This window comes from Dunckerocampus dactyliophorus, chromosome 4 (assembly GCF_027744805.1).
Source record: "Dunckerocampus dactyliophorus isolate RoL2022-P2 chromosome 4, RoL_Ddac_1.1, whole genome shotgun sequence".
In the NCBI taxonomy this organism is placed as follows: domain Eukaryota; kingdom Metazoa; phylum Chordata; class Actinopteri; order Syngnathiformes; family Syngnathidae; genus Dunckerocampus; species Dunckerocampus dactyliophorus.
This window is the reverse complement of record NC_072822.1, coordinates 19,105,840-19,129,003: the sequence shown is the minus strand read 5'-3', so window position 1 is coordinate 19,129,003 and position 23,164 is coordinate 19,105,840. Positions and strand designations below refer to the sequence as shown.

At 41.5% G+C, this 23,164-nt stretch overlaps 1 protein-coding gene across 2 annotated transcripts in view; it reads right to left on the bottom strand.

The window, feature by feature from the left end:
• Positions 1-22,007, bottom strand: part of rorb (RAR-related orphan receptor B) — a 32,416-nt gene extending 10,409 nt beyond the window's left edge. The window contains exons 1-3 of one of the 2 annotated variants that reach the window (XM_054772716.1): positions 21,644-22,007; positions 3,158-3,243; positions 2,935-3,076 (exon numbers count right to left, since the gene is read on the bottom strand). In XM_054772716.1, coding sequence (XP_054628691.1) covers positions 2,935-3,076; positions 3,158-3,243; positions 21,644-21,650 — 235 coding nt within the window. In that variant the 5' untranslated portion in view covers positions 21,651-22,007. Of the gene's footprint in view, positions 1-2,934; positions 3,077-3,157; positions 3,244-3,866; positions 10,349-21,643 lie in introns of those variants that run through there. The other variant, XM_054772715.1, reaches the window with a different exon arrangement.
• Positions 22,008-23,164: the final 1,157 nt, after the last annotated feature.

Genomic DNA, 23,164 nt, shown 5'->3' with positions numbered 1-23,164 from the left:
GTCACAAGATACCCAACTCACAAGACGAGACGAGACAAGATTTTAACATAAATTTTAAATGTTATACATACTGTACAGTATATTTAATGACAATTCTATGCTGTGGGCTGCTGGAGAGGGGGCAGCACGGACAGGGACAGGAGCAGGATTAATGGACTGATCAGGAGAGCGAGCTCTGTCCTGGACGGTCCTCTGGACTCCATGGAGGAAGTGGGGGAGAGAAGGATGTTGGCTAAGCTGACATCCATCATGGACAACACCTCTCACCCGCTACATGACACTGTGGGTTCCGCTAGCAGCTCCTTCAGCAGCAGACTGTTACACCCACAGTGTAAGAAGGAGAGGTTCCGTGGGTCCTTCGTGCCGACCGCTGTCAGGCTCTGCAACACCTGCACCACTTGAACCATGTGTCACTATGTATTCTTTACTTGCGTATCTTGCTTGCTGCTGTAACAAGTGAATTTCCCTGCTGTGGGATTAATAAAGTACTATACATACATACATACAGATCTTTGTGTTTTCATTAGTTATTAGTATCAACATTTTAGCTTTTATTACATTATGTTACATAATGTTAGTTACATTATGTCTTTTTGCTCTGTTTTTCTACCTTTGCTGGGTTGGTGTTTATTCTATTTCTGCGATGAGCCACCTTTCACAGATGGCCTCTGGGCCACACTTTGGACAACCATGTGTAGTTTGCCAGGAAGGGAAAGTGTTACCAGGCAACGGAGGAGTGTGTCCAAGCTCTGACTTCTTGGCTTTGTCACTGTTCAGGGGTTGGGTTGTATTGTGGAAGGGTATATGCAGCTTTCACACCGGACCAGCATTGCATGGCAATACTTATGTACAATCAGAGGTGAAGCTAAACTCCTGCTCGCCTGCACGGCGAATACTTCACCTTTGTTGACCACTTCACTATATTATAATAATTATTATTATGTAGTTTTTAATTACCGAATAAAGGCATGACGCAAGAGACACTTCCTGATTTTCACTTTTAATGCACATCCCTACTCGCTAAATATAGTGCGTAGACTACATGAGGTGCTCGCAAGCCGGCGTTTCATTCAAATTTTCAGTTAATAATGTGAGACCACTAGGAAAAATTGCCTTCTGAAAAACAAAATGTGGGTTGTGGATACCAGCATTTTGTTAATGTTCTGGTAAAACAATCATATTCGGTTTGTTTGGGTTGAAATACGCTATGAAAATAAATGTTACAAAAATGAGTAGCTCTTGGCCATTTTCATTTTGTAAAAGTAGCTCTCACAGGAAAAAACGTTGGAGACCCCTGGTGTACAGTGTGCGTTAAGCACTTAATACTGCCTTGCACACTGCCACTTCCATATTACATATGTTCTCCAAACGAGACGTTTTGTCACGTTTTGATTTCCCAAGATCTTGTGATACGAGACACCCCTGATAGACCTAATATGCACCGTTAATAGATACGATTCGAGGGGCTTTCATCCATGCAAGTGATCTGCATAGACACACTATGCCCCCTTTCTGATTTCTTATTTTTTTGCATGTTTATCACACTTAAATGTTTCAGATCATCAAAAACAATTTATATTAGTCAATGACAACACAACTGAACACAAAATGCAGTTTTTAAACGGATTATTATTATGAAATGAGAAACAAAATCCAAACCTACATGGCCCTGTGGGAAAAAGTGATAGCCCCCTAAACCTAATAACTGGTTGGGCCACCCTTAGCAGCAACAACTGCAATCAAGCGCTTACAATAACTTGCAATGAATCTCTTACAGCGCTGTGGAGGAATTTTGGCCCACTCATCTTTGCAGAATTGTTGTAATTCAGCCACATAGGAGGGTTTCCAGAACAAACCGCCTTTTTAAGGTCATGCCACAGCATCTCAGTAGGATTCAGGTCAGGACTTTGACTAGGCCACTCCAAAGTCTTCATTTTGTTTTTCTTCAGCCATTCAGAGGTGGACTTGCTGGTGTGTTTTGGATCATTGTCCTGCTACAAACCAAAGTTGGTTTTAGCTTGAAGTCACGAACAGATGGCCGGACATTCTCCTTCAGGATTTTTTGGTAAACAGCAGAATTCATGGTTCCATTTATCACAGCAAGTCTTCCAGGTCCTGAAGCAGCAAAACAGCCCCAGACCATCACACTACCACCACCATAGTTTACTGCTGGTATGATGTTCTTTTTCCGAAATGCGACGGTACTTTTATGCCAGATGTAATGGGACACACACCTTCCGTCAGACCACAGAGTATTTTGCCAAAGGTCGTGGGGATCATCAAGGTGTTTTCTGGCAAAATTGAGACGAGCCTTAATATTCTTTTTGTTCAGCAGTGGTTTTCGTCTTGGAACTCTGCCATGCAGGTCATTTTTGCCCGGTGTCTTTTTAATGGTGGAGTCATGAACACTGACCTTAACTGAGGCAAGTGAGGCCTGCAGTTTAATTTTGGTTGGTTGGCCACTTCTGGGAAGGTTCACCATTGTTCCATGTTTTCACCATTTGTGGATAATGGCTATCACTGTGGTTCGCTGGAGTCCCAAAGCTTTAAAAGTGGCTTTATAACCTTTTCCAGACTGATAGATCTAAATTACTCTCACTTAAGTTATGTTTTAACAGGGGCACAATCACTCTAGGTTTGGATTTTTTTTCTTTTTTGTGTGTATTCAATCATGCAGGATATTTGTTCAGTCAAATGTCACTCATCTTGGTCAGGCTTACAATTTGCCTTTGCCTAGTTAATCCCAAAATGTTTGGTGGGGTTCAACAACTGTTCCCCAAAATGTCTTGGCCAGATGAAGAATGAAGTGAATAATTAAGATTTGAGTGTAACTAAAGTATTTAAGACATAGCCTTTTCCATATTGTGTTCTGCATGTACTTGTATATTAGTGTGTGTATTAGTTGTTACTTTCAGGATACAAATGGGGTCTAACCATCTCTGGACATTCCTAGGGCAAGACATTTCTGCAGGCGGCAGTGTTGACATCGGTTGCGGTTTGTTCTGTCGATGAGGCAGTTCCTCTGGCGGGGGCAGGAGTAGGACGCATTGTTCTGCTGACTCCTTCTGAAGAATCCCTGGTTTCACATCAATTCAAAGAATGAATACAGACTAACAGGTATCTGAGCAAAAGAACATTTTTTAAAATGAAGTCTTACCTTACACCCCTCACATGTGATGACTCCATAGTGGATACCTGACGATTTGTCTCCGCAAATTTTGCATGGTATAACTTCGATTTGGGCTGCAATTAATGGAAAAGGAACAATGTTGAACATTGGATGTGCAGTAAAGCGCAGTGCAAAGACACAAGATGTATGCATCATGTATGCATGCGTACATGGCCACCTGAGTGTACTTGAGAGTGTACCTGAGTGTATTTTTAGAGCTTTGTCGACGAGCTTATTGGAGGGTTAAAAAGAAATGGCACATAACCTAGTTGGCTGTAAGTCTGTGTATGTGTGTGTGTCCTACAGTATATCTAAGAGTTATGAAAAACAACTTAACAGGGGCAGTTTGACATGTGGACCTTGTTTATGTCTTTGCAGGAGTTTTTCTAATGACTGTGACATGGAGGACTGCATGCATGTTCACAAGCACAGGCCCACTCAAACACCTTGGTGACAAGGCAGCATTAAGTGTGCATCTCTTCTTTGGGTTCCACTTGAAGGAAAGACCCCTGCAGGTTAGTAATGTTGCTCATGACAAAACATGTTACATCACTTAAGGACTACCCTTGCTGTTTAACCACTCTCCTGTTTTCTCACTTACGCAATCAAAAATATGTCCACCCATACACATCCATACTTACTAATCAAACTACATTTCATTTTAAAATCTTACGGATTTCTTGGTAATATTACTCACTGTGTATCGGCAGCTCCATGTACAGCATATAAAAAACAGAAGCTGTTTCAATGTAACATCTAAGCGCACCTGTCGCTTGTGTATTTGAGCCTATCATCCATAGTCTACGGAAAGAGAACGCTGCCGTTCCAGTTAAGTGATAGATGTAGCCAGAGATAGGCAGGTGTGTCTGCTGAGATGGCACACTGTGTAAAGAGATTATACAGCCTATCTAATCCTAAATTATTTCCCAGCGAGCTGGATCTGCTGAACACCGTCTTAGTCTGAGCTAAGAAAGCCGTACACCTGGAAGCCCCATGCATATTTCAGTAACAAATTCAGCAAATCCATGAGTAGCTCAAATAGACATTACTGTTTCCCTATTTAGATGCAGATTGAATTATACTTAACTCTTCTGCACAAAAAATAAAAAACTAATTTCTGTCCAACTATAGTTTATAGGAGGTCTCTTCCTGCATTACAAACTGAATGCATTGCATATTGTTTAGACAGCTTTTGCTGAAATAGCTTTTATTTGTAAATGTGACCACAACATTAGGTACACATGCACATTATAATGAGATCCAAAACAAGAGCTGTGTCAATAATTCAGCCATTCTTGTCAGAGAGGTATTCATTTGTCATATGTTAGGAGTTTCCAGGGATGTAGACGTGCTCTGCCTGAGGGAGTCATGCTTTACTCCTAATATACAGGAACCTCGATCGGGTAACCAAAATATTGTAATGATATCTACCTCACATTGTGACGAAGTGGCTCACGAGTGTGTCAGTGCTCCAACATTTTATTAATGCAGACGGTTATTTATACAGCATGTTTAAATGTACACGAGCTCACAACTTAAACAGCTGTGTGGATGAATGAGTGTGCATTGTGCAGCATGTATAATTGGATGATCCCATATGCGGATCACTAAACGACTTAGTATTTCCAGACAGCAGGAGTTTTTTTTGCTCCAACTCTGGTGTGTAATTGAGCGACGCTTTCATTTTACATGAGTGTGATGCACGACATACGTTTACATTTAACATTTTGGAATCCCTATTGTAAACTCTCAGACACCTCTTGTTCATCCACTTGCCTATTTATCATCCCCAAGTGACCAAAAAACTGAAAGTCCTGGAATGATCCATTCTGGTTTTTTGAAAGGTGGGTGTAAGTAGTCTCAGACATTCTTAATTTGATTAAAGCAACCTTATTATTGAACCTTTATTTATCTTAACATTTATGAAGTGACTACGGGTGCGATACAGACACAGAAAATTCAATTTGATTCAATACTTTAGTGTTACTGTTCAATATTTTTCAATACAAGAAAGACATTTTCATGCTTTATTTACCCAGTATTTTATTTAAATGACCAACATTTGTTTAGAACCATATCAAACTAAAATAGCACAATTCAAATCAACATAATTACACATAATTTATCAATAGATCTGTTTATAGATTTAATAGTATTTCACTTAAACTATGGAATTGGCCACTACAAATGCAATGAGGACTTTTATTGTGTGTATATGCATCTTACCGTACCGAATTTTTAGCAATAATTTGGAAAATAAAGATTTTAAATGCAATTTTGTATGCCGCTTGAGATGCCGTCGGCCACCAGCCAACACAGAAGCCGCTGATTGCTTCTACCTGCGGGGACTTCATTTTTGCTGCGGTGGAGCAACAGTGAGTTAAGGCGGGACCTTGATGTCAGCTGACTGATGTCATGTTGCATTTGTGACTCGGTTTACAATATCATTTGATTACTACTGCTATCGAATCGAGAACCCCGTGCTGAGTGGTTTGAAATAGATACATGTGAGCGATGCACCCCTACACGTAGCATATTTAAATAAAAGAAAATTTCAAAAACATCTAAATTTCCCCCTTACTTTGATGACGGCTGTCACCATATCATGGAAGACTGCATAATTTTGCTAAATCTAGCATTGCTCATGCTGCGAGTTGTGGTGCCGCCAAAGTCCTGACCCATTTCCACCCATTCCTGCCCAACTGGCTCCAAAATGGGTCAGAGCAGAGCGTGGACTGGGATGATACACTACACAGACTACACATATGTGTGGAAGTCAATAAAACTGGCCTGTAAGATGCTGTATTAATAGCCTCTAAGCAGGTCAGCTGTCTCCACGACCATACAGAACTGTTAGTAACAGATGAGTCTCATCTGAATCAGTGTTTGGTGTTTCCATTTGTCTTCCCTTAATCTTAAGATACAGTTTATCATGCTGTGATGTGGATATACAGTACATAACATTTGTGTTTATGTCCTGCAAAGGCTCTCTTCTACCACGGGTGAGGATGTGTTGACAGCTCTGCTCCAGTGATTACAGTATATCTATATTCACTGTATGTCTTCCTACCCCATGGGAGATTGTACTCCTCTTTGTACTACATAATTATGCCCAAAGGAGCACAGGCGTGTGGGCATGTGCATTGTTTCAGTGAGCGTTTGAGTAAGTTTTTCCACAAATAAAGACACGAGGAAGGTGTATAGCACGTGTGCATATTTGCAAATGTATGTGTGGGTGTGAGCATTGTCGAAATTGTGCGTGTGTGCTGCGCTCATTGCCTGTGGGGACTGTCAGGTAGGATACAGAGAGACGGTCATGACAGCATTGCTGTTGCCAGGGTGACCACCCACTCGCTGCACTCGTCTGGCTGTCACGGCAATGATGTGCTAAGCTGTCACACTCTTAAAGGAAGTGATGTCACTGCATGTCCTGTTTGCCGCCTCCCCTTTCTGTCGCTCTCTATCACAGCTACTGAGGTCTTAGGGATTGTTAAGCAAATGACTCCCACTTCTTCCTATAAAAACAATATTTGCTTTCAGGTTCTGCCTTGTTGTACTTGAGCTGCACTGGTGGATTATATCAGAATTAAGATTTTTGTGTGCCCAAAGGGAGCTTCTTATTTGAAAAGTTAGTAAGTGCATTACTAAAATAGAGGGAAACTTTAGGCCAAAAAATGAACATGGCTCTTCTCCAAACCGCTCCTCACAGACATCTACATATCGAAAAAAGAAACAGTAGTCTGTAAATCTGCTTTTTATCCTCCACCAAGGAGATTATGTTGCCATTGCTGTATGTTTTTGTTAAATTAGTTAGCAGGACTAAACAAAAAACTACCCCGCTGAAACTTTGTGAAGGACCAAGGAAGAACTTATTTAATGCTACTGTCGTGTCAGACTAGCACAATTTAGTTTTCATTTTAACAAAATGAAAGGGCATTTTTCAACATTTTCCTTCATCTTTAAAGCCATATCCACACAAATACAGAGATTTTTAAAACACGTTTATCGATGCGCTTTGGCCTCTCATCCTCGTGCAAACTTAGGTTTTTGTCCTTAAAAACTCATCTTTTGAAAACTCTGGCTGGAGTGTAGATTTTCAAAAAAACTCCAACGTCAGTGTTTGTATGTGGGCGGCTAAAACAGATCTTTTTGGTTCGGTCAAAAAATTGTGGGACATTATCTTATGTGTTTAAACCTTATTTATGACATTTTTGTCTTACAGGTCTTGTTTTCATTTGCACCTGCATGTGCCTTATAACGTGCACTGGAGATTTAAAAAAAACATTCACAATGTTCCATAAAGTGTGATTTAAAAGATAATGTACACGTCATTGTGTATCTAATACCACTATATTGATAAGCAGATGCGTTATAATGTGTGATCAATGGTAGCATTTTAGGCTTCTGATTGGCTAAAATGCAGACGGTGTTTTTTATGTGGACAGATTTCTTTTTTTAACTCCATTTGAATGGAAATTTTTTTAACACTAGAGTGGAGGAAATGTGTGTTTTTGAAAAGATCCATGTTTGAGTGGAAATAGCCAACATTCAGGCATTTATAGTAGATGGATCTGGACAAAGCTGCACAGTTCGGTGCTGTTCCTGCTTCCTGGAAGTTTGCATTCTGCTGTTGGAGAAAAATGTGCTCTCCTCCACTGAGAAGGAAGGTAGTCTGAGGTGAATGACTGACAGCTTCGTTGACCAGCGCGAGTGTAAGTGTTATCCTGAGGTTATGTAAGAGCAGGACTGCAATGCTGGCGATTCCTCAGCTAAGAGGAGGATCAGTCTCAATCTCATGAGGGAGAGAAAGAGAAAGACAACTTCAGAAATAACAAGGCCAAATAGCTGTAGTGTTAACTGTGTGCACGTGTGCAAGCTGATTGTGGCCATGAGGGCTATATTGCACCAGCACATGTGTTATTATAATTGATTTTTAATGAAGTGAGGATCTCCTGTGTATTTCCTGGGCTGCCCCTCTTTAAATAGAGTCCTAATTATCTACACTGGAAAAAAAAAAAGCAACCGCCCCGCACTAGTATTGTCTCAGTAATTCATCTTATCGCACACGGTCGTTAAGGGTTATGAATAGAAATGCATGTACACAGTGCCATGACATTAATGTCCACAAAGATGATGCAACAGCAAATCTAGTCCACTAGGTGTTGCTGGAAATGTTTAGCTTGGGTGTGAAGCTGAGAAGAGGCAGACTGGACATGCATGTTTCATTCATTCAGCCTGCAGGATGATGGCTCCAAAACAGAACACCCAAAGCAGCACACACGCAATGCGACAATAACATGAGCGAGCTTGGTGGTGGAGTATCGCAGTTTAGGGAACAGTTGAAATCACTTTCTTTCCTAACTTTTGTCAGCGCGAGACACTTCAGAAAGGCAAACAAAAACTCCTGAGGTCCCAGGGGTTGACTTGTTGGGGATGAATGTGGGTGGTGTATGCACTTTATTAAAAATATGCATTGCTTCTTTCTAAGCTAACTAGATATCTTGTGGGAAAATAAAGACGATCAGCACTTTCCTATCCCCCAAAACCTCCTTGTTAAATGTGAACAAGTCTGGCGCTGGCCTTAGATGTCTACGTACTCTGAATTATGTTATCACTATTCGCCATCCCTTCCACTTCAGTCTGTTTGACATCGTCACTCGTCTCTGAGTGTTCCGCCACGCTGTAAGTGGCTGTGTGACTTGGAAATCATTTCAGCTTCTGTTTTTCATGATCTATTTCCATCTCGCAGCAATACTCTTCCTTGTCTTATATAGCCGAGAGAGAAATAAGCTTTTTTCCCCCACCCGCTGATGATGAAAACACTGCAAAAACTTCTGGTGGCGTGATTGCTGAGTGAATTAAGACACACTGCTGGGAATAGCGCACAAGACTGCTGCTTGGGTTATCTCCCTTGTGTCTCCTCTCATGTTTGCACATCATACTGTCCCATTAAACTGCCACTGCCACTGCCGATGGATTCAAATGGACTTGAGCAGCGCATCCGTCATCTTACTTGCTGTGTGAAACATCTAAAACTCAGTGAAGAGCGGTGGACTATCTGCTCCTCTTGACAAACTCATTTTCAGTCACTTTCATCCATACAGCTTGTGTTATTTTACCTCTTTTTGACTCAGATGCCTGCCTTGTTCTATGATTGTCTGTCATCACTGCAACTGAACACCACGCGTTTATTATATACAGTTTTTTTTTTAATCCTCGTCCTCTGCTATACCTGGCAACTCCTATGTACCCAGTTACTTGCATTCAAGGAATACAAATCATCTTTTCTCTCAACACAAGCTCCCTCAAATGTTAAATATTAACAACCATTCCAGCAACATAAATCAAGTGTGGTCTGAGACTGACAAATATAGGGAGTAATATATAGTTAAAACTACCATACCGACCATCGATACGCCGCCACTCTTCATACCAAACAATACAGTACACTTACATTTGAGCCAATTGGTACGGTTCCCTTCCGTTTGTCATGGTTTGGAACAGTAAATGCAAAACACGATAAACACAGGTCAACAATGGAAGGCATTGAGCATTGTGTGTGCTTTTTTTCTTGCCACAAAAAGAAAGGAATTATTGAATAAAAAGTGAATTATCTTCCAATTAGGGGACTCCTTTGTTTCTAGAGCCACCATTTAGGTCATACGTATCAACCCTCCTGTTTTCCCCAGGAAACTCCCGTATTTGGCCCTTCTTTCCTGGTGCTTACATTAAAAAAAAAAAAAAATCCTCTTCGGTACTGCTGGAGCAACACAGCGAGGGCAATGTAGGCAACTCCCACCCTTCCAGTCTGCTCAGCAATAAAATTTCCTTTATTTCCCCTTATTTTGCAGAAAAAAAATCTCTTATTTTCAAATGCAAATGTTGACAGGTATGATTTTGGTACCGTTCCACTTTGGTTGGTACCCCAATGCGAGATTATACAGTAGCTTTGGACAATGAAAACACACTAAACTAAACTTGCTGGAGACTGGTTAGACTTATATTATTGAGATTTACGTAATATTTTGATTGCAAACAAAGATGAACCTGACGGACGCACACTGCCATGCTAGTATAAGGCTTGACAAAACCTTGTGTGTGTGCATGTGCAGCCTGCTGTGCATTGCAGTAATTATCATAATACTGGACGGTAGCAATATTTCACCACCCCTCCTTCCCTGGTTCCATCCCTCTTCTAAAATGTAGATTGTCACACGCTGCATGTTGTGCGTGTATATTGCTTCTCCCAACCCCCTAAAAGTCTATCATCATCAGACTCCCTCCCCTCCTCCACACTTTGCCAGTACAACCGTCTTCACACATATGTACAAACAGTCAGAAAAACAGTCTCTACTGCCCTCCCCCTAATGCTGTGTGTCAGAGGGCATGAGCCTGTCCAGCTTGCCATGCAGCCACAAAGCACTCTGGGTAATTGCTCAGATAGCAGGTCTGGGATCAGCTGGAGTTTGCTCATAGAATATTGTGCTGGAGCGTGATTGGACACCACAGTGAGGGAACAGAAGGGGGCCACTGGCTGTTATCCAGTGCATCGATTCACACACAGGCACACACACACACACACAGACGCAGATATGCTTGAATGCATACATTACTGCAAGCTGCTTTTGAAAAAACAGACTTTACAGTATGACGTTCTATGCTTAACCCCCTCTCACCCTCCAAACACACACACACTCCCACCCAATGCAGCATGTGTCCTCAGATGGATAAGAGGAGAAGGAGGCGTGGGAAAAAATCCACAGGGTAAACCCAACCCCTGCCCCAACACAAATACACACACACACACACACACACACACACACACACACATACACATGCACACACGCATGGAGTCTGCCCATCTGCCCCCTGTGATCTGCCTCTCATGGTCACTGTACACACTCACACATAGGCGTGCACTCACGCCCTACAGTCCCCTGGGTGACCCGTAGGACCCTAACAGCCTTTGACCTTTCCTTAAGGACCGAGTGAGTCCATCGGAGTGGAACAAACGAGTCCAAGTGTGAGAGGTCTGCATCTGGTCATTATCATCCTGAAATCAGCCATGAGAATGCACACACAGAGACACCACACACAATTAGGAGTACTCACACACACACACTGCTTATAGCTCTGTCTTGTATCGCTCACTGTCACGCCTTGGCCCTCACGTCTGCAGACATGCATGTGTTCACACTGAGCTGAGCTGAAACGTTGATGTAGTGTCCATATTTTGCTTGGACTGAGGCAATGAATGTACAGGAGATTATGTTTACACACACTGAGCACGGTTGCTCCTTCCTGGGGTGGGAAAATAATGTTTGTTGGCGTTGGCCATGTCCTCATCCTCCTTCAACGCTCCTCCTATGGTGTTTCTCTTGAGTCTAATTGTAGATGACAGTGTGTGTGTGTGTGTGTGTGTGTGTGTGTCTTTGAGGGGGGAAGGGAGAGCAGAGGTGGCTACCCCAGAGAGTAGAAGATGAGAGAGGGACATCCATGCAAAGACAAACAGAAAAGTCTTAATTTCTTACTTACGGCTGAAGGACTTTAAAAAAACACACACGCTTTGTATAGTCATGAATGCAACACAAGTAGCGTGTAAGGAGACATACTCGCGAATCAGCATTCAGATTGCGATCCCCGCAAATTCAAATTTTTATTTACTTTTTTGCCAAAAAAAAACATCATTCAGCATCATTCGAGTCGAAAATAATTACAAATACGTGGTAATACAGGTAAAATGTACAGCATATGTGTACCACTGTTTAGAAAAACCCACAGTTTTTACATGTTTATGTCGTTATGCTTCACTGATGTTTTTTCGTCACGAGTTGAGATTTCGCACTTGGTTCGGTGGTCGTTAAACGCACCTCAGTTGCTGCCAGACACAAAAGTGAAACTTATGAATAACTTCTACACCATGACCCCGAGTCCACCTGGGCATTGACCATATTGCATTATCATTCATTTGTAGTTGGTACCTATAGATGTTATACTTTAAAATGTGTTTAATAAGTGTGTGAGGCATATTGAAGAGACATGGAGGAGGATTTTGGAACTGAATCTAATCTAATAATTACAACAGTCTTATTACAAAAGGTGATCTAAAATCGGAGGAGAACGTCAACGTTTGGTGTGTGTGTCAAAAATAGACATTTATGGGCGTCTCAATTACTCGCAGATATTTGCCATTCGTCTTGGAACGATCTACTGTGTTCACTAAAGATTTTATTGTAATGGTAATAGAAATGGTTTCACTTATAAATTACATTGGAGTACATCACATAGTACAAGTCACAGTTCCACATGTCCAAAATAGGAAAAAGGTGGAAGAAGCAAAGTAGGAAGAAACAAAGCTTGTATAATCCTACCCCTAATACTACCCCGCATCAATTACAATGCATTTGTACACTTCCTGTGTTTTAAATGTACTCTTTGACAATTTTAAATACATAGGAAAATGATAAGCAGTATAACAATATAGTAAAAAGAGTCAAGGTTTGTAGTGACTGTATATAAATTTTATTACATTCATAATAAATAATAATAAATATTATAACAACTGATGAAAGGGTTAATAGTTGACTGTTTAGTTGGTGTACTTTTATAGTTATTCCCCCATATCTCCACACAATAAGTTAGATATGGTAATACCAGAGAGCAATAGCGTGTATGGAGTGATTTTTTGGTCCAGAACAAATTTTGCTTTATTTAGTATTGAGGCATTTCTTGCCACTTTATGTTGTATATTTTTAATGTGAGATTTCCAATGCATATTGTCATCTATTATGACCCCCAGAAATTTATTTTCGTTCACCTTGTCAATGTCCACGACATCAATTTGTATTTGTGCATCAGTATCCTTTCTGCTATTACCAAATAGCATTATTTTAGTTTTACTTAGGTTCAGGGATAATCTGTTTTTATCAAACCATCTTTTTAGTGTAATCAGTTCGTCTGTGACTTGTTTTTATTAGCTCTTGTGTGCTTTCTCCAGAATAAAATGCAGTAGTATCGTCTGCAAATAATACTACCTGTATGTCTTTTGTGACTTTACATATGTTATCAATGTATAGTTCGAACAGTTTTGGTCCCAGTATTTATCCCTGGGGTATGCCGCATGATATATTTAAACTTACGGATGTATTTTCTCGTAACTTCACATATTGCTTCCTGTTTGCTAAGTAGCCAAACAGGTTCAGTTCAGTTCAAAACTAACCCTCTGATTCCAACCCTTTCTAGTTGTGAAATTAGGATATTGTGATTAATTGTGTCTAAAGCTTTTGTCACATCCATAAATACTGCACTTGTGAACTTTCTGCGGTCTCCAGCGTTGGTAATTTCCTCAGTAATTTTGATTAGTGCCATGGAAGTTGAAATGTTAGCTCGGTATCCGTATTGACGGTCCATGAGTGATTCATTCTTATTTATAAATTTGTCCAACCTGTTGTTGAATAGCTTTTCAATCGTTTTTGGAAAATTGTGGTAATAAGGAAACGTTTGTAAATTGATGTTTTACGATGTTTTAAGATAAAAATTCCACCCGCCCCCTTTTTAAAAAAATAATGCATTTATCATCATTCACACAGCAACATGCGGGCCCCGCCCCCCGGAGACTGCCGCATCCCCCCCAAGCGTGCAGAAGTATCCACAGCCCAGGTCAGTCCAAGTGAAGAACCACACTCTGCCCCCCCAGCGCAAGCCCCGCATCAACTGGCCCCGAAGGGCCACCCCTGGGAAGGGCAGGCGAACCAGACAAAAACGTCCCGCAATCCAGGCCACCCCAGGTGATCCACCGCATCGTGACGGCCAGCAGACAGGTCCATAGCCACAGCCCCAACCCCGCCCCGCGGACAGGCGCCGCAGAATAGGCAGGAGACACCCCGATCCAGTGTGATAAGATGGGATTGTGCCTATTATGCAATTAAAAATATAAATAAATAAAAGAGGACAGCTCTAAAGGGCTGGCCTCTGTGTCCCTGAGGGGTGTATTGTATGTGTGTGTATGTATATGATAGGGATGTATGTGGATGACAGCTAACGATGCAATTAAATTGGGGGACAGCTGAGGTATGGTGGGCCCCTCGCCTGCCCAGCCTCTCCAAACCCTAAATGTTGTGGGGTTAAAATTGAGGGGCGGCTGAGTCAGATGCATGCCAGGGGAAAAGGAGCAAGGCAACCCCACACCTGCGCCATGCCCGACCGTTGACCACCTCCCAAAGTTCTATATCTATGTGAACTGGTGCAGCGGAGTAGGAAGGATGAGGGCAACACGCCCACCGCCCAACACCGCCCAACACCGCCCAAACCGAGCGAGGCGGGGACCGAGGAGACACACGATCAACAGGCCACTCACGACAGCACAGGCTCGGACGAGCCACGGGCCTCAGGACACACCCCAGGGACTACCCGGCCCGCGAGAACACCCAGTCCGGCCCAACCAGCCCCCCAGAGACGGTACCTGAAGCACCCCCAACACCGGTGTTTGACGCCAACGAGGACGGCTTCGAGGGCTGGCTCTTGGGTGGCTGGTCTTGGTTCTGCCTGCCCCTGTGGGCCTGTTGAGCACGTAAGAGCATTTAGATCAACAATACTATCTTCCCTAATGACTGGACAGGACAAAAAAAAGGAAGAAAAGGCTGAGAGAAAGGCATTTAAAGTTAATTAATGCATTTGTTGTCCAAGTCTGTGAAAACGACCCTAATGCTGACATTATTACAGACCGTAAATTTAAATATTTGAAAAAGAAATTCCTGCCACAGCGACACAGCAGTGGCAGGACACAGCGGCGGCAGTCTACCTCCCACGCAGCCGACCAACACAGCTTAAAAAAATCCTGGGGGAAACCCGGTAATATTGTCAATTGACACCCTTATTATGTTTTACTTCACCTTGTGCAGGCAATCAGCAAACTACATAGAAATTTATCATTTTATCACCCAAAAAAATCACTATATCACATTGCAAGACTTAATCATGATGGTTATGTTTATAATATCGATATACTGATATAGTATACTCAGTCTTTTAGTATTACAAACATTTCCTGGTTTTCATGACCTTTCTTTGCTGATTGGCTGGGAGCATACAGATCAACTCACACTTGTTACCAAATATAGTGTCTTGGCCTGTAAATGGCGACATTACATTTGTAAGTGACAGGACCAGTGTTTCCCATGCATTCATTTATTTGTGCTACAAATAAATTTGGACGATCGCAAACAGATTTGGCGCTGACTGCTCGCCCGCGCCCATAAACACATTACAGTGGGACTATCTGTGAATGTAGCTTGATATTCCAACTTTGTGCAGCAAATGGCATCATAACTCTACTTCTTAACATTCGTCATACGCTCCTGGTCTGAATATGAGAGAGAATGAGAATAAGAAGACGTAGCAGCAGAGATAAGTGTTGCCTACTTTGAAACATTCGACTTATCGAGTATTCAGACCCTTTGGATTTTGTTTTTTAGAAAAGCGGCAAATCTAGCTACCTTTTCTGGTACAACACTCTACCATCACAAATACTGTAGATTGCAGTCCAGTATTTTTCGGTTACACTTTTGGGGGAAACTTGCATTATGCTTCATTGGACACTTAACATCAAAAAACTTATTGAGTGCACAATTAGTTTGGCAATAAACAGGCACAAACTGCAGTGACACACTGCGCCTAACTATTAAGGGAAAGCTACAGTTCAAACTATTTAGCCAAGATGTTTTGTAGTAGTACTTTTCACAGTCAAATGCCACTGTTTGAAACACATTTTTACCTGCAGCTGAATCTTTCAAGAACCTCAAGTTAAGGTTCTTCCTCACGGCTTGTGTGTTTATGTATTCCTGCTCCAGAGTGAATGCGAGCATATGAATGAGAGCCCGTTGCAGCTGATGTGTGTATTTCAATGCATGTGTGTGTGTTTCTGTTTAAGTGCAGAAGCATGCGATATGTGTGTCCTCTCTCAGGGATGGCCACTAATAGCTCGCCTCGGGCAACAATTTAACTCAGCCTAACAAGGTTCTCCCCAAAGTGGCCCCAGGGGCATCTCTCGCAGAGGCAAATTGATCACAAAGACTCGCGCAGAGTCTGCTCTGCTCTTCACCTGCTTTCTCTATCTCTCTCTCTCGCTCTAGTGGCATGATTTAACAGAATACATTAGCAACCCCAAATTGGAGTTGAGTGAGTAAAAGCAGCACCAGTCTTGATTTCATAATTTCATTCTCTTTGCAAAGGAGAGATAAGAGACCTCACATCAACTGCTGTACATTGTGTGTCCTGAGCAGTAGTTGTTGACACACACACACACACACACACACATGCACACACACTTGGACTGTGAGGTTGCTCAAGAGCGAGGGAGGGATGAGGAGAAGGAAAGATAGGCCTAATAAGAATCTCTTCAATGGGATTACAAGCACTAAAACAGGCTAATCTTTGTCATTAAGAAAAGATGCAGTTGGCTAAGTCACAGGCTTATTGTTGCGACGTGCGTGCTTTGCACCTGGCACCACTCAATACCTTCAGCCAGCAGAGACATTTAGAGACATGCTCTTAAGTTACACATCGCTACTAATTGCATCCACTCTCTGTTTGCCACTTGACGTAGACAAATGCTTCTACGCAAATCACTTTTTTTGTGTGCATTCAACTCACATTTTCAAAGCAATTGTAGGATTTACGATAATGCTACATGCATATTAAGAAGAAATGTAACACTGACACAAACCTGCATTATAAGGACTAATCTGATTTTGTGTTAGATAAGTTTGCAAGTGTGGACTTTGGATGCTGCTGGTATGGGTGCACTGCTGAGGACAATTACAGCTTGCAGATGTAATCTGATCACAGTATCTACTGTATATACAGTGTGTGTGTGTGTGTGTGTGTGTGTGTGTGTGTGTGTTTACCACACAGACTTCATACCTACACAGTGCATGGAAATTAGTATCTCTATGCATGACTTTTCAGTCCTTACTTTTGGCATACTTTCTGCTTGCAGACGCACTCACACATGCTTTTGCTTTATTATATAACTTTTAAGTCTTTAATTGCTCTCCTTTCTTATCTCAGAGTGACTCTCCCTTCCCTCCTTTCTCTTTTATCTCCTGCTCTTAAATGCCCGGCTTTAACATTTGTTCACCTCAAATCAGCTCTCCATCTACAAGTGCAGCAATGGAAATCATTTCACCCATAATCTGACTGAAATGAAGAAGAAAGCAATAATCGCTGAAACAAATCCTACCATTTTTGTGTTTTCACCCTTGTTTCCTCTGGCAGAGTGACTGGCCAACTTTTTATTTTGTGTTCATACATATTAAGCGCTTGAACTGAGCACAATAAAACTTACATTTTTACAAATACTAATGAAAAGCAATAATAGCAAATCCTGTTCAGCTGGTGTGCATATGAAAGTACTCCACCCCCCCCAAAATTAGTGATGCTCGATATCGGCTTTCTTACTGATATTGTCCAGCATTACATTTCCGATACCGATACAGGCAGCAGCTCTTCCTTCAAACCAATGTCAGGTCACATCTCATGTAATGAACACATTATGCTGATTTTACTGTGATGCCACTGGATGCATTTCACAGATATTCGTGCAATATAAGACAAATACTGCAATATGCAATGTAAGTTTCAGAAAAAGTGCCACATTTATTTGAAACAATTTGTCTGAATAACAAATCATGACCAATTAAAATAATATAACAACTAAAATAACACATTTCAACTAAAATAGCATGTTCTCCTATCAACAAAGTATAAGACAGGTTAGTCTTCACAAATAAGAATCCAATTAAACAAGGATGGCAACAAAACAATTTGGAAAGCTGCACATTTCTATGTGGCACAAACATCCATATAGAAACAAATTAAGGTGAAAAGTACGAAACTATGGACAAATACAATCGGTGAAATTATAAACTGGGCTCATTCACACACACGACACACACATATCCGCTCAGTTATTACATTGCTGCAGGTACTCTAGCAAGTGATTCCTCCTGAGATGTGATATTAGATTAGAAGTATTCAAGGAAGATGTCTTACTTACTTACTTAACAGTCATTGCAAATTGCATATTTAAAATACGAAGGCAAGACCACGGACATACTGAGCGAGCAAGCTTGTTGCTTTGTGGAGCACGACCTCATCACTCATGCGACAATATCATTTTTGGCAGAAAAAACGATACCGATATGAACCAGTATCTCATTTTTATGGCAATATCGGACATCCAATAATGTTTTTGTGATTAAAAATCGCAGTAAAACAAAAAAAAGTGAATATTGAATATATTGTAGCTCCACTGAGACATACTTCCTTCACGAATAAGTAAAACAGCAAGAGGACTCTATGACTTCAAGGCAGATTTAGAGTTTAAGAGTGGTTCGGGGCTGAAAATCCCTCCTGGCGTAGATAAAGTGGCGACACAAACCCAAGTGTGCCGTAGCCCACACTTTGTGTGCGTGAAGATAAAAAAAAAAAAGCGACTGTGGAGAAAAGGGCAAAGCAGTTCGCCTCAAGTCCCCCAGACAGCTACAGAGGGATAAAACCAACAAGGAGTCGATGCTGAGCGCATGCTAAACAAACAGGAGCTATGATAGCGGCTCAGTGGGACCACAGGACTGCCACCGGGCCACACACACACACACACACACACACACACACAGGAGTAGACTGTGGCTCCTGTTAGACAAGTGTATTGCCAGTTGAATATGAGTCCCAAATGTGTGTACTGCAAGAGCACTGAGGCCGTGGCTCAGTCAGTAGGGCTGTGTTGAGGGATTAACAATGTGGCATCCATGGGCTTGAGGTAATCTCTCCTCTCTTCTTACATAACACTCGGCCATTAGTCAGCACAAACACACAATAAACAACACAATTGACATTAACTGAACCCGAAAACGGACCACTCACACCCCAGCAATGGTGGACATAGTGGACTTTAGAGCATAAAATAAGGTCGTAGCAGTGATTTATGTGGCTAAAATGAACCTGCTTTAGTCATCAGTTCACCTTGAGATGAAGTCTCCTCGTTTAACAATTCTGTTTGGATTGTTGTAACAGTATCACACGCGTCCCGCCTTGTGTGACAACGAGAAAATTGCTTACATTTATGGATACAGATGAGTTCATTTTGTCTGAGTGATGTGCCATCGATGTTTCTGAACAGACTGCTTCCGTTGGCTTTGGCAAAAAATTGACCTCAGGATGTGTTGCAATCGGACAGATCAATGTTCACACAAGCCTCCACAGCAAAGCAGGGTAGGACTAATTCTATTGGCATGAAGCCGTCATGCATAGTATTGGTGAGTGTGTGTCTTTCAAGTGATGTTTGTGTGTGAGCTCATGAGAATCAAAACCCAAATTGGACAGAAACACCACACCTTACAGACGTACTGTTCTGACCTCAGCTTGTCTTCACCTTACTCGTGTACAGTTCCTCTCTTTCCATCATCATATCGTTTCCCATGGTGATTGGTATTGTCACATATCGCTAACACAGAAGATCGAATGGCGCTTTGACCACCTTCACCTCCCCGCTGCTGCACGCTGAACTCTCTGACCTATAGGGTCATTAACGTAATGCAAACTCTCCCTTTTGCCTATGCTGTATATGCTAATGTGGTGCCACATTGTGTTGTTTTGAAAAAAAATATTCCCCACTCATTGATGACATTGCAGCAAGTGGAAATGCAATCATACAAGCATATCTACAATTATTTTGTCTTGCGTCAAAAAGCTGTTTCATTTAATTCCTGCAAGCATCATGTTGGAGTTAATTACACAAACTATTTTCCTGTTTACATCATCCGGCAGAGCCACATTGAAGGGGAAAACACACACATCTTCGGAAATACAGAAAAGATCTCGGTGATTTTATGTTTTTTTTCCTGACCTGGTGATGAGGTGACATCATAGTGTGAACTTCAGAAGTTGTGGCTATTGTTAAATGATAATTACCACAACACATGAGGGGCCTCTATTTTTTATAACCTTGTGCTTGTGAGCACATTTCTATGTAAGGGCAGCTGAGACCCTCTCTCTCTCTCACACATACACACAGGTTGAGAGTGGGGGGCATGCAGCCCACTCTGATTTAATTCTATCTGACAAAACCCTTTCGGGCGTGCAGAGGGAGAGAGGAAGATGGAGAGAGATAGAGATGGAGAAAGAGGGGTGAGAGAGACGCTTCAGGGGCCTCCACTGCTAACCACGGCTGTAAAGTGAAAGCCGGACTTTCAGTACCGTCCCCCCCCCACCACCACCCCCTCACCCCCGGACCCCCCCTCCAAATCCTCCCATGCACAAAAGTGGTCATAAGGCCTGCTACAATGTGGATAAAATACAAGGTGCATGACAGAAGAGTTTGGGCGAAGATAACCGAGACAGAGGTGGGCCGCGTTTGGCCTTTTTGCTTTATCTGGCCTGCAGCTGCAGACAGCTTAATATAACATCCAAACACATAAGTTAGCTCCATGCACATAGCACTTCATTTACACCTCATAATCAAATCAAATTATTCACTATTTCCTGTTTATCATTGACATGTTCTATATAATATTATTTTGATGTAATATCATGCATAACTAAATATCCCTTTTTATCAAATATATTAAATATATTAACCATCCAAAGATATATACTGAAGATCCATCATCATCATCCACTTTCATCCACTCTAATTAGTGAGTTACTTAGCCAGTATTTTTCAATAAATTCTATATTAAATACATTCTATTCTATACCAATAATATTACACAGATGTGCCAACAAATTAAAGTTCAGCACCTTTTAAAAAATGTTTTGTCTGACAAGGTTGGATATAAATGTTAAAAAAAAATTTAATAAATGTAATAATAATACTAATAATAATGCTAATAATAAGAGTCAATAATAATAATAATATAGCATCATATATATAGTGGGTGTGTGTGTGCGTGTGTGTGTGTGTGTGTGGATGCAAAACATTAGCAAGGGGTTTGGTGAGAGTGGTGGTACGCAGGCGTGTGTGTGTGCATGTGTGGAAGAGAGAGAGAGAGTGACAGAGAGACACGACATTGACATTGATGCTGAATTTCAACATGCCGGGCGCCTTGCAGAGAAATGGGTTAGTGGAACACACGACAAGTGGCTCTGGAACATCCAGTCAACTTTTAGCATCAGGACTACACAAAACAAGACTTCTCCCCTGCAAAACTTCATCACGTGGACATTTCCGGCACGGCGGTATGGACTGACTCAGATGATTAATCAAATATCACCGCACCGCTTTTCATTTCCATTTTTTTACGTGATTGTGTTCAAACTGGTGACGAACTTTTAAATATTACCTTCACTGTGCAACGTAACAAAAATGGTTTTGACAGCTAAGACAAACTCCCCTAATAAAGTTTCAAGGTCCAAGGTGAGACTAATCCCGCGTCAGCGTGTGTTTGTGCGTGTCGGCTTGGAGTTGTGTGCTCTTACCTCGCATGGTGTTGCTGTTGCGGCTCTCTTCCCAAAGCAGCAGTCATGAAGAAACAAACATAAACACTAAAAATTGGGCTTCTCGTAGGACAAGATCCTCGGTTAAAAACAACAACACTGACAACTAAAAGAGTGTCGATGATCTGTGTCGACGTCCCCTGGCTGCCCTGATTGGAGGCGGTTTGTGCACTAAAAGCATCCCAGAGCGAGGCACAGGGAGGCGGACTGAGGTCGCTCGGTGTGTGGGTGCTCGCGCTCTGGTCGTGCGGTGGCTGTTCTCATGACATCTGCGCTCTCACCTCGATGGCAGGTTTCACTCTTTTCTGCCGGCTCAGAGAGGGGAGAGCGTATAGGAGAGGCTTTACCCGCCAGCCCGGATTGGACTGGAGCACTTTCCGCTCCTCCCACTCTCTCCCGCTCAGCCTGCAGCCTGTACACATGCCCTGCATGCACACGTACACACACGCGCGCGCACACACACACGCATGCTGAGAGCACGCAGGCTCTAATACATCACCCTCCACATTTAATCAGCCGCGTACAATATATTGTTAGTTATTTTCATACTAAAGAAATTGTGTTAAGCCTATCACAGAATTTTGATATTTCTGTTTCCATAGTTTTAAAAGCGACCCATGTTGATGTGATTCAACAGATCACACATGTAATAATTCAAACCACATTTCACATAAAGGGCCAGATACACATGTGCAAAACAATAATATAATAATAATAACTAATACGTTCATTTACGCTCTTGTCTAACATGGGAGTACTAGTGATAAATACATTTAGTCTTAAAATACTTACAGTTATTACACTTTTTTTTTATTTTGTGTCATGTAGATTTGATGCTATATAGTTTACTATATTGATATGCCAGGCAGATCATTCAAGTTGACAATCATATCATTGTTTCTTTTGGTTTCAATTAATGTAACTTTCAAGAATATTCAATATTTGTTGTTATTTCAGTAGCCACTCCCTTTTGTTTTTTACACTGACTGGATACTGCATTACCTGCACAAGCTGTATCAAAAATTCAACCCTTAGACAGTAATAGTTACCTCGGATTATATAGATAGATGGAATGATTCAACGTTGTTGTTGTTTTTTTTTTAATTATCATGTCCAAATTGGCTAAGCAACTTATTAAAACAGTTGCCAGTATGATGCACTGAAGTTCTACGTCACCAGTGCAACCTACCACATCATTTTTGCTACATGTCTTGTCCTGGAATTCTTTAGAAAGTCGTGTGCACATCAAATTTGTACAGTAAAAGCTGTGTTTATTATCAAAATAATCAATAATGTGTCATTGTTATACAGTATTACAAGGAAAATGGCCATAAAAGTTATGAAAGATACAGTAACAACAACAAAAAGGTAACACTGAGGTTATCTACTGTATATGGAGGTTAATAGATCTTATGTCACAGAAATAAGAGGAGCTCCGATGACACGACTTGTCTCAGATGTCCTTCAGGATGGCTTTCAGGGTGGGGTCCTCTCCTTCCTCTG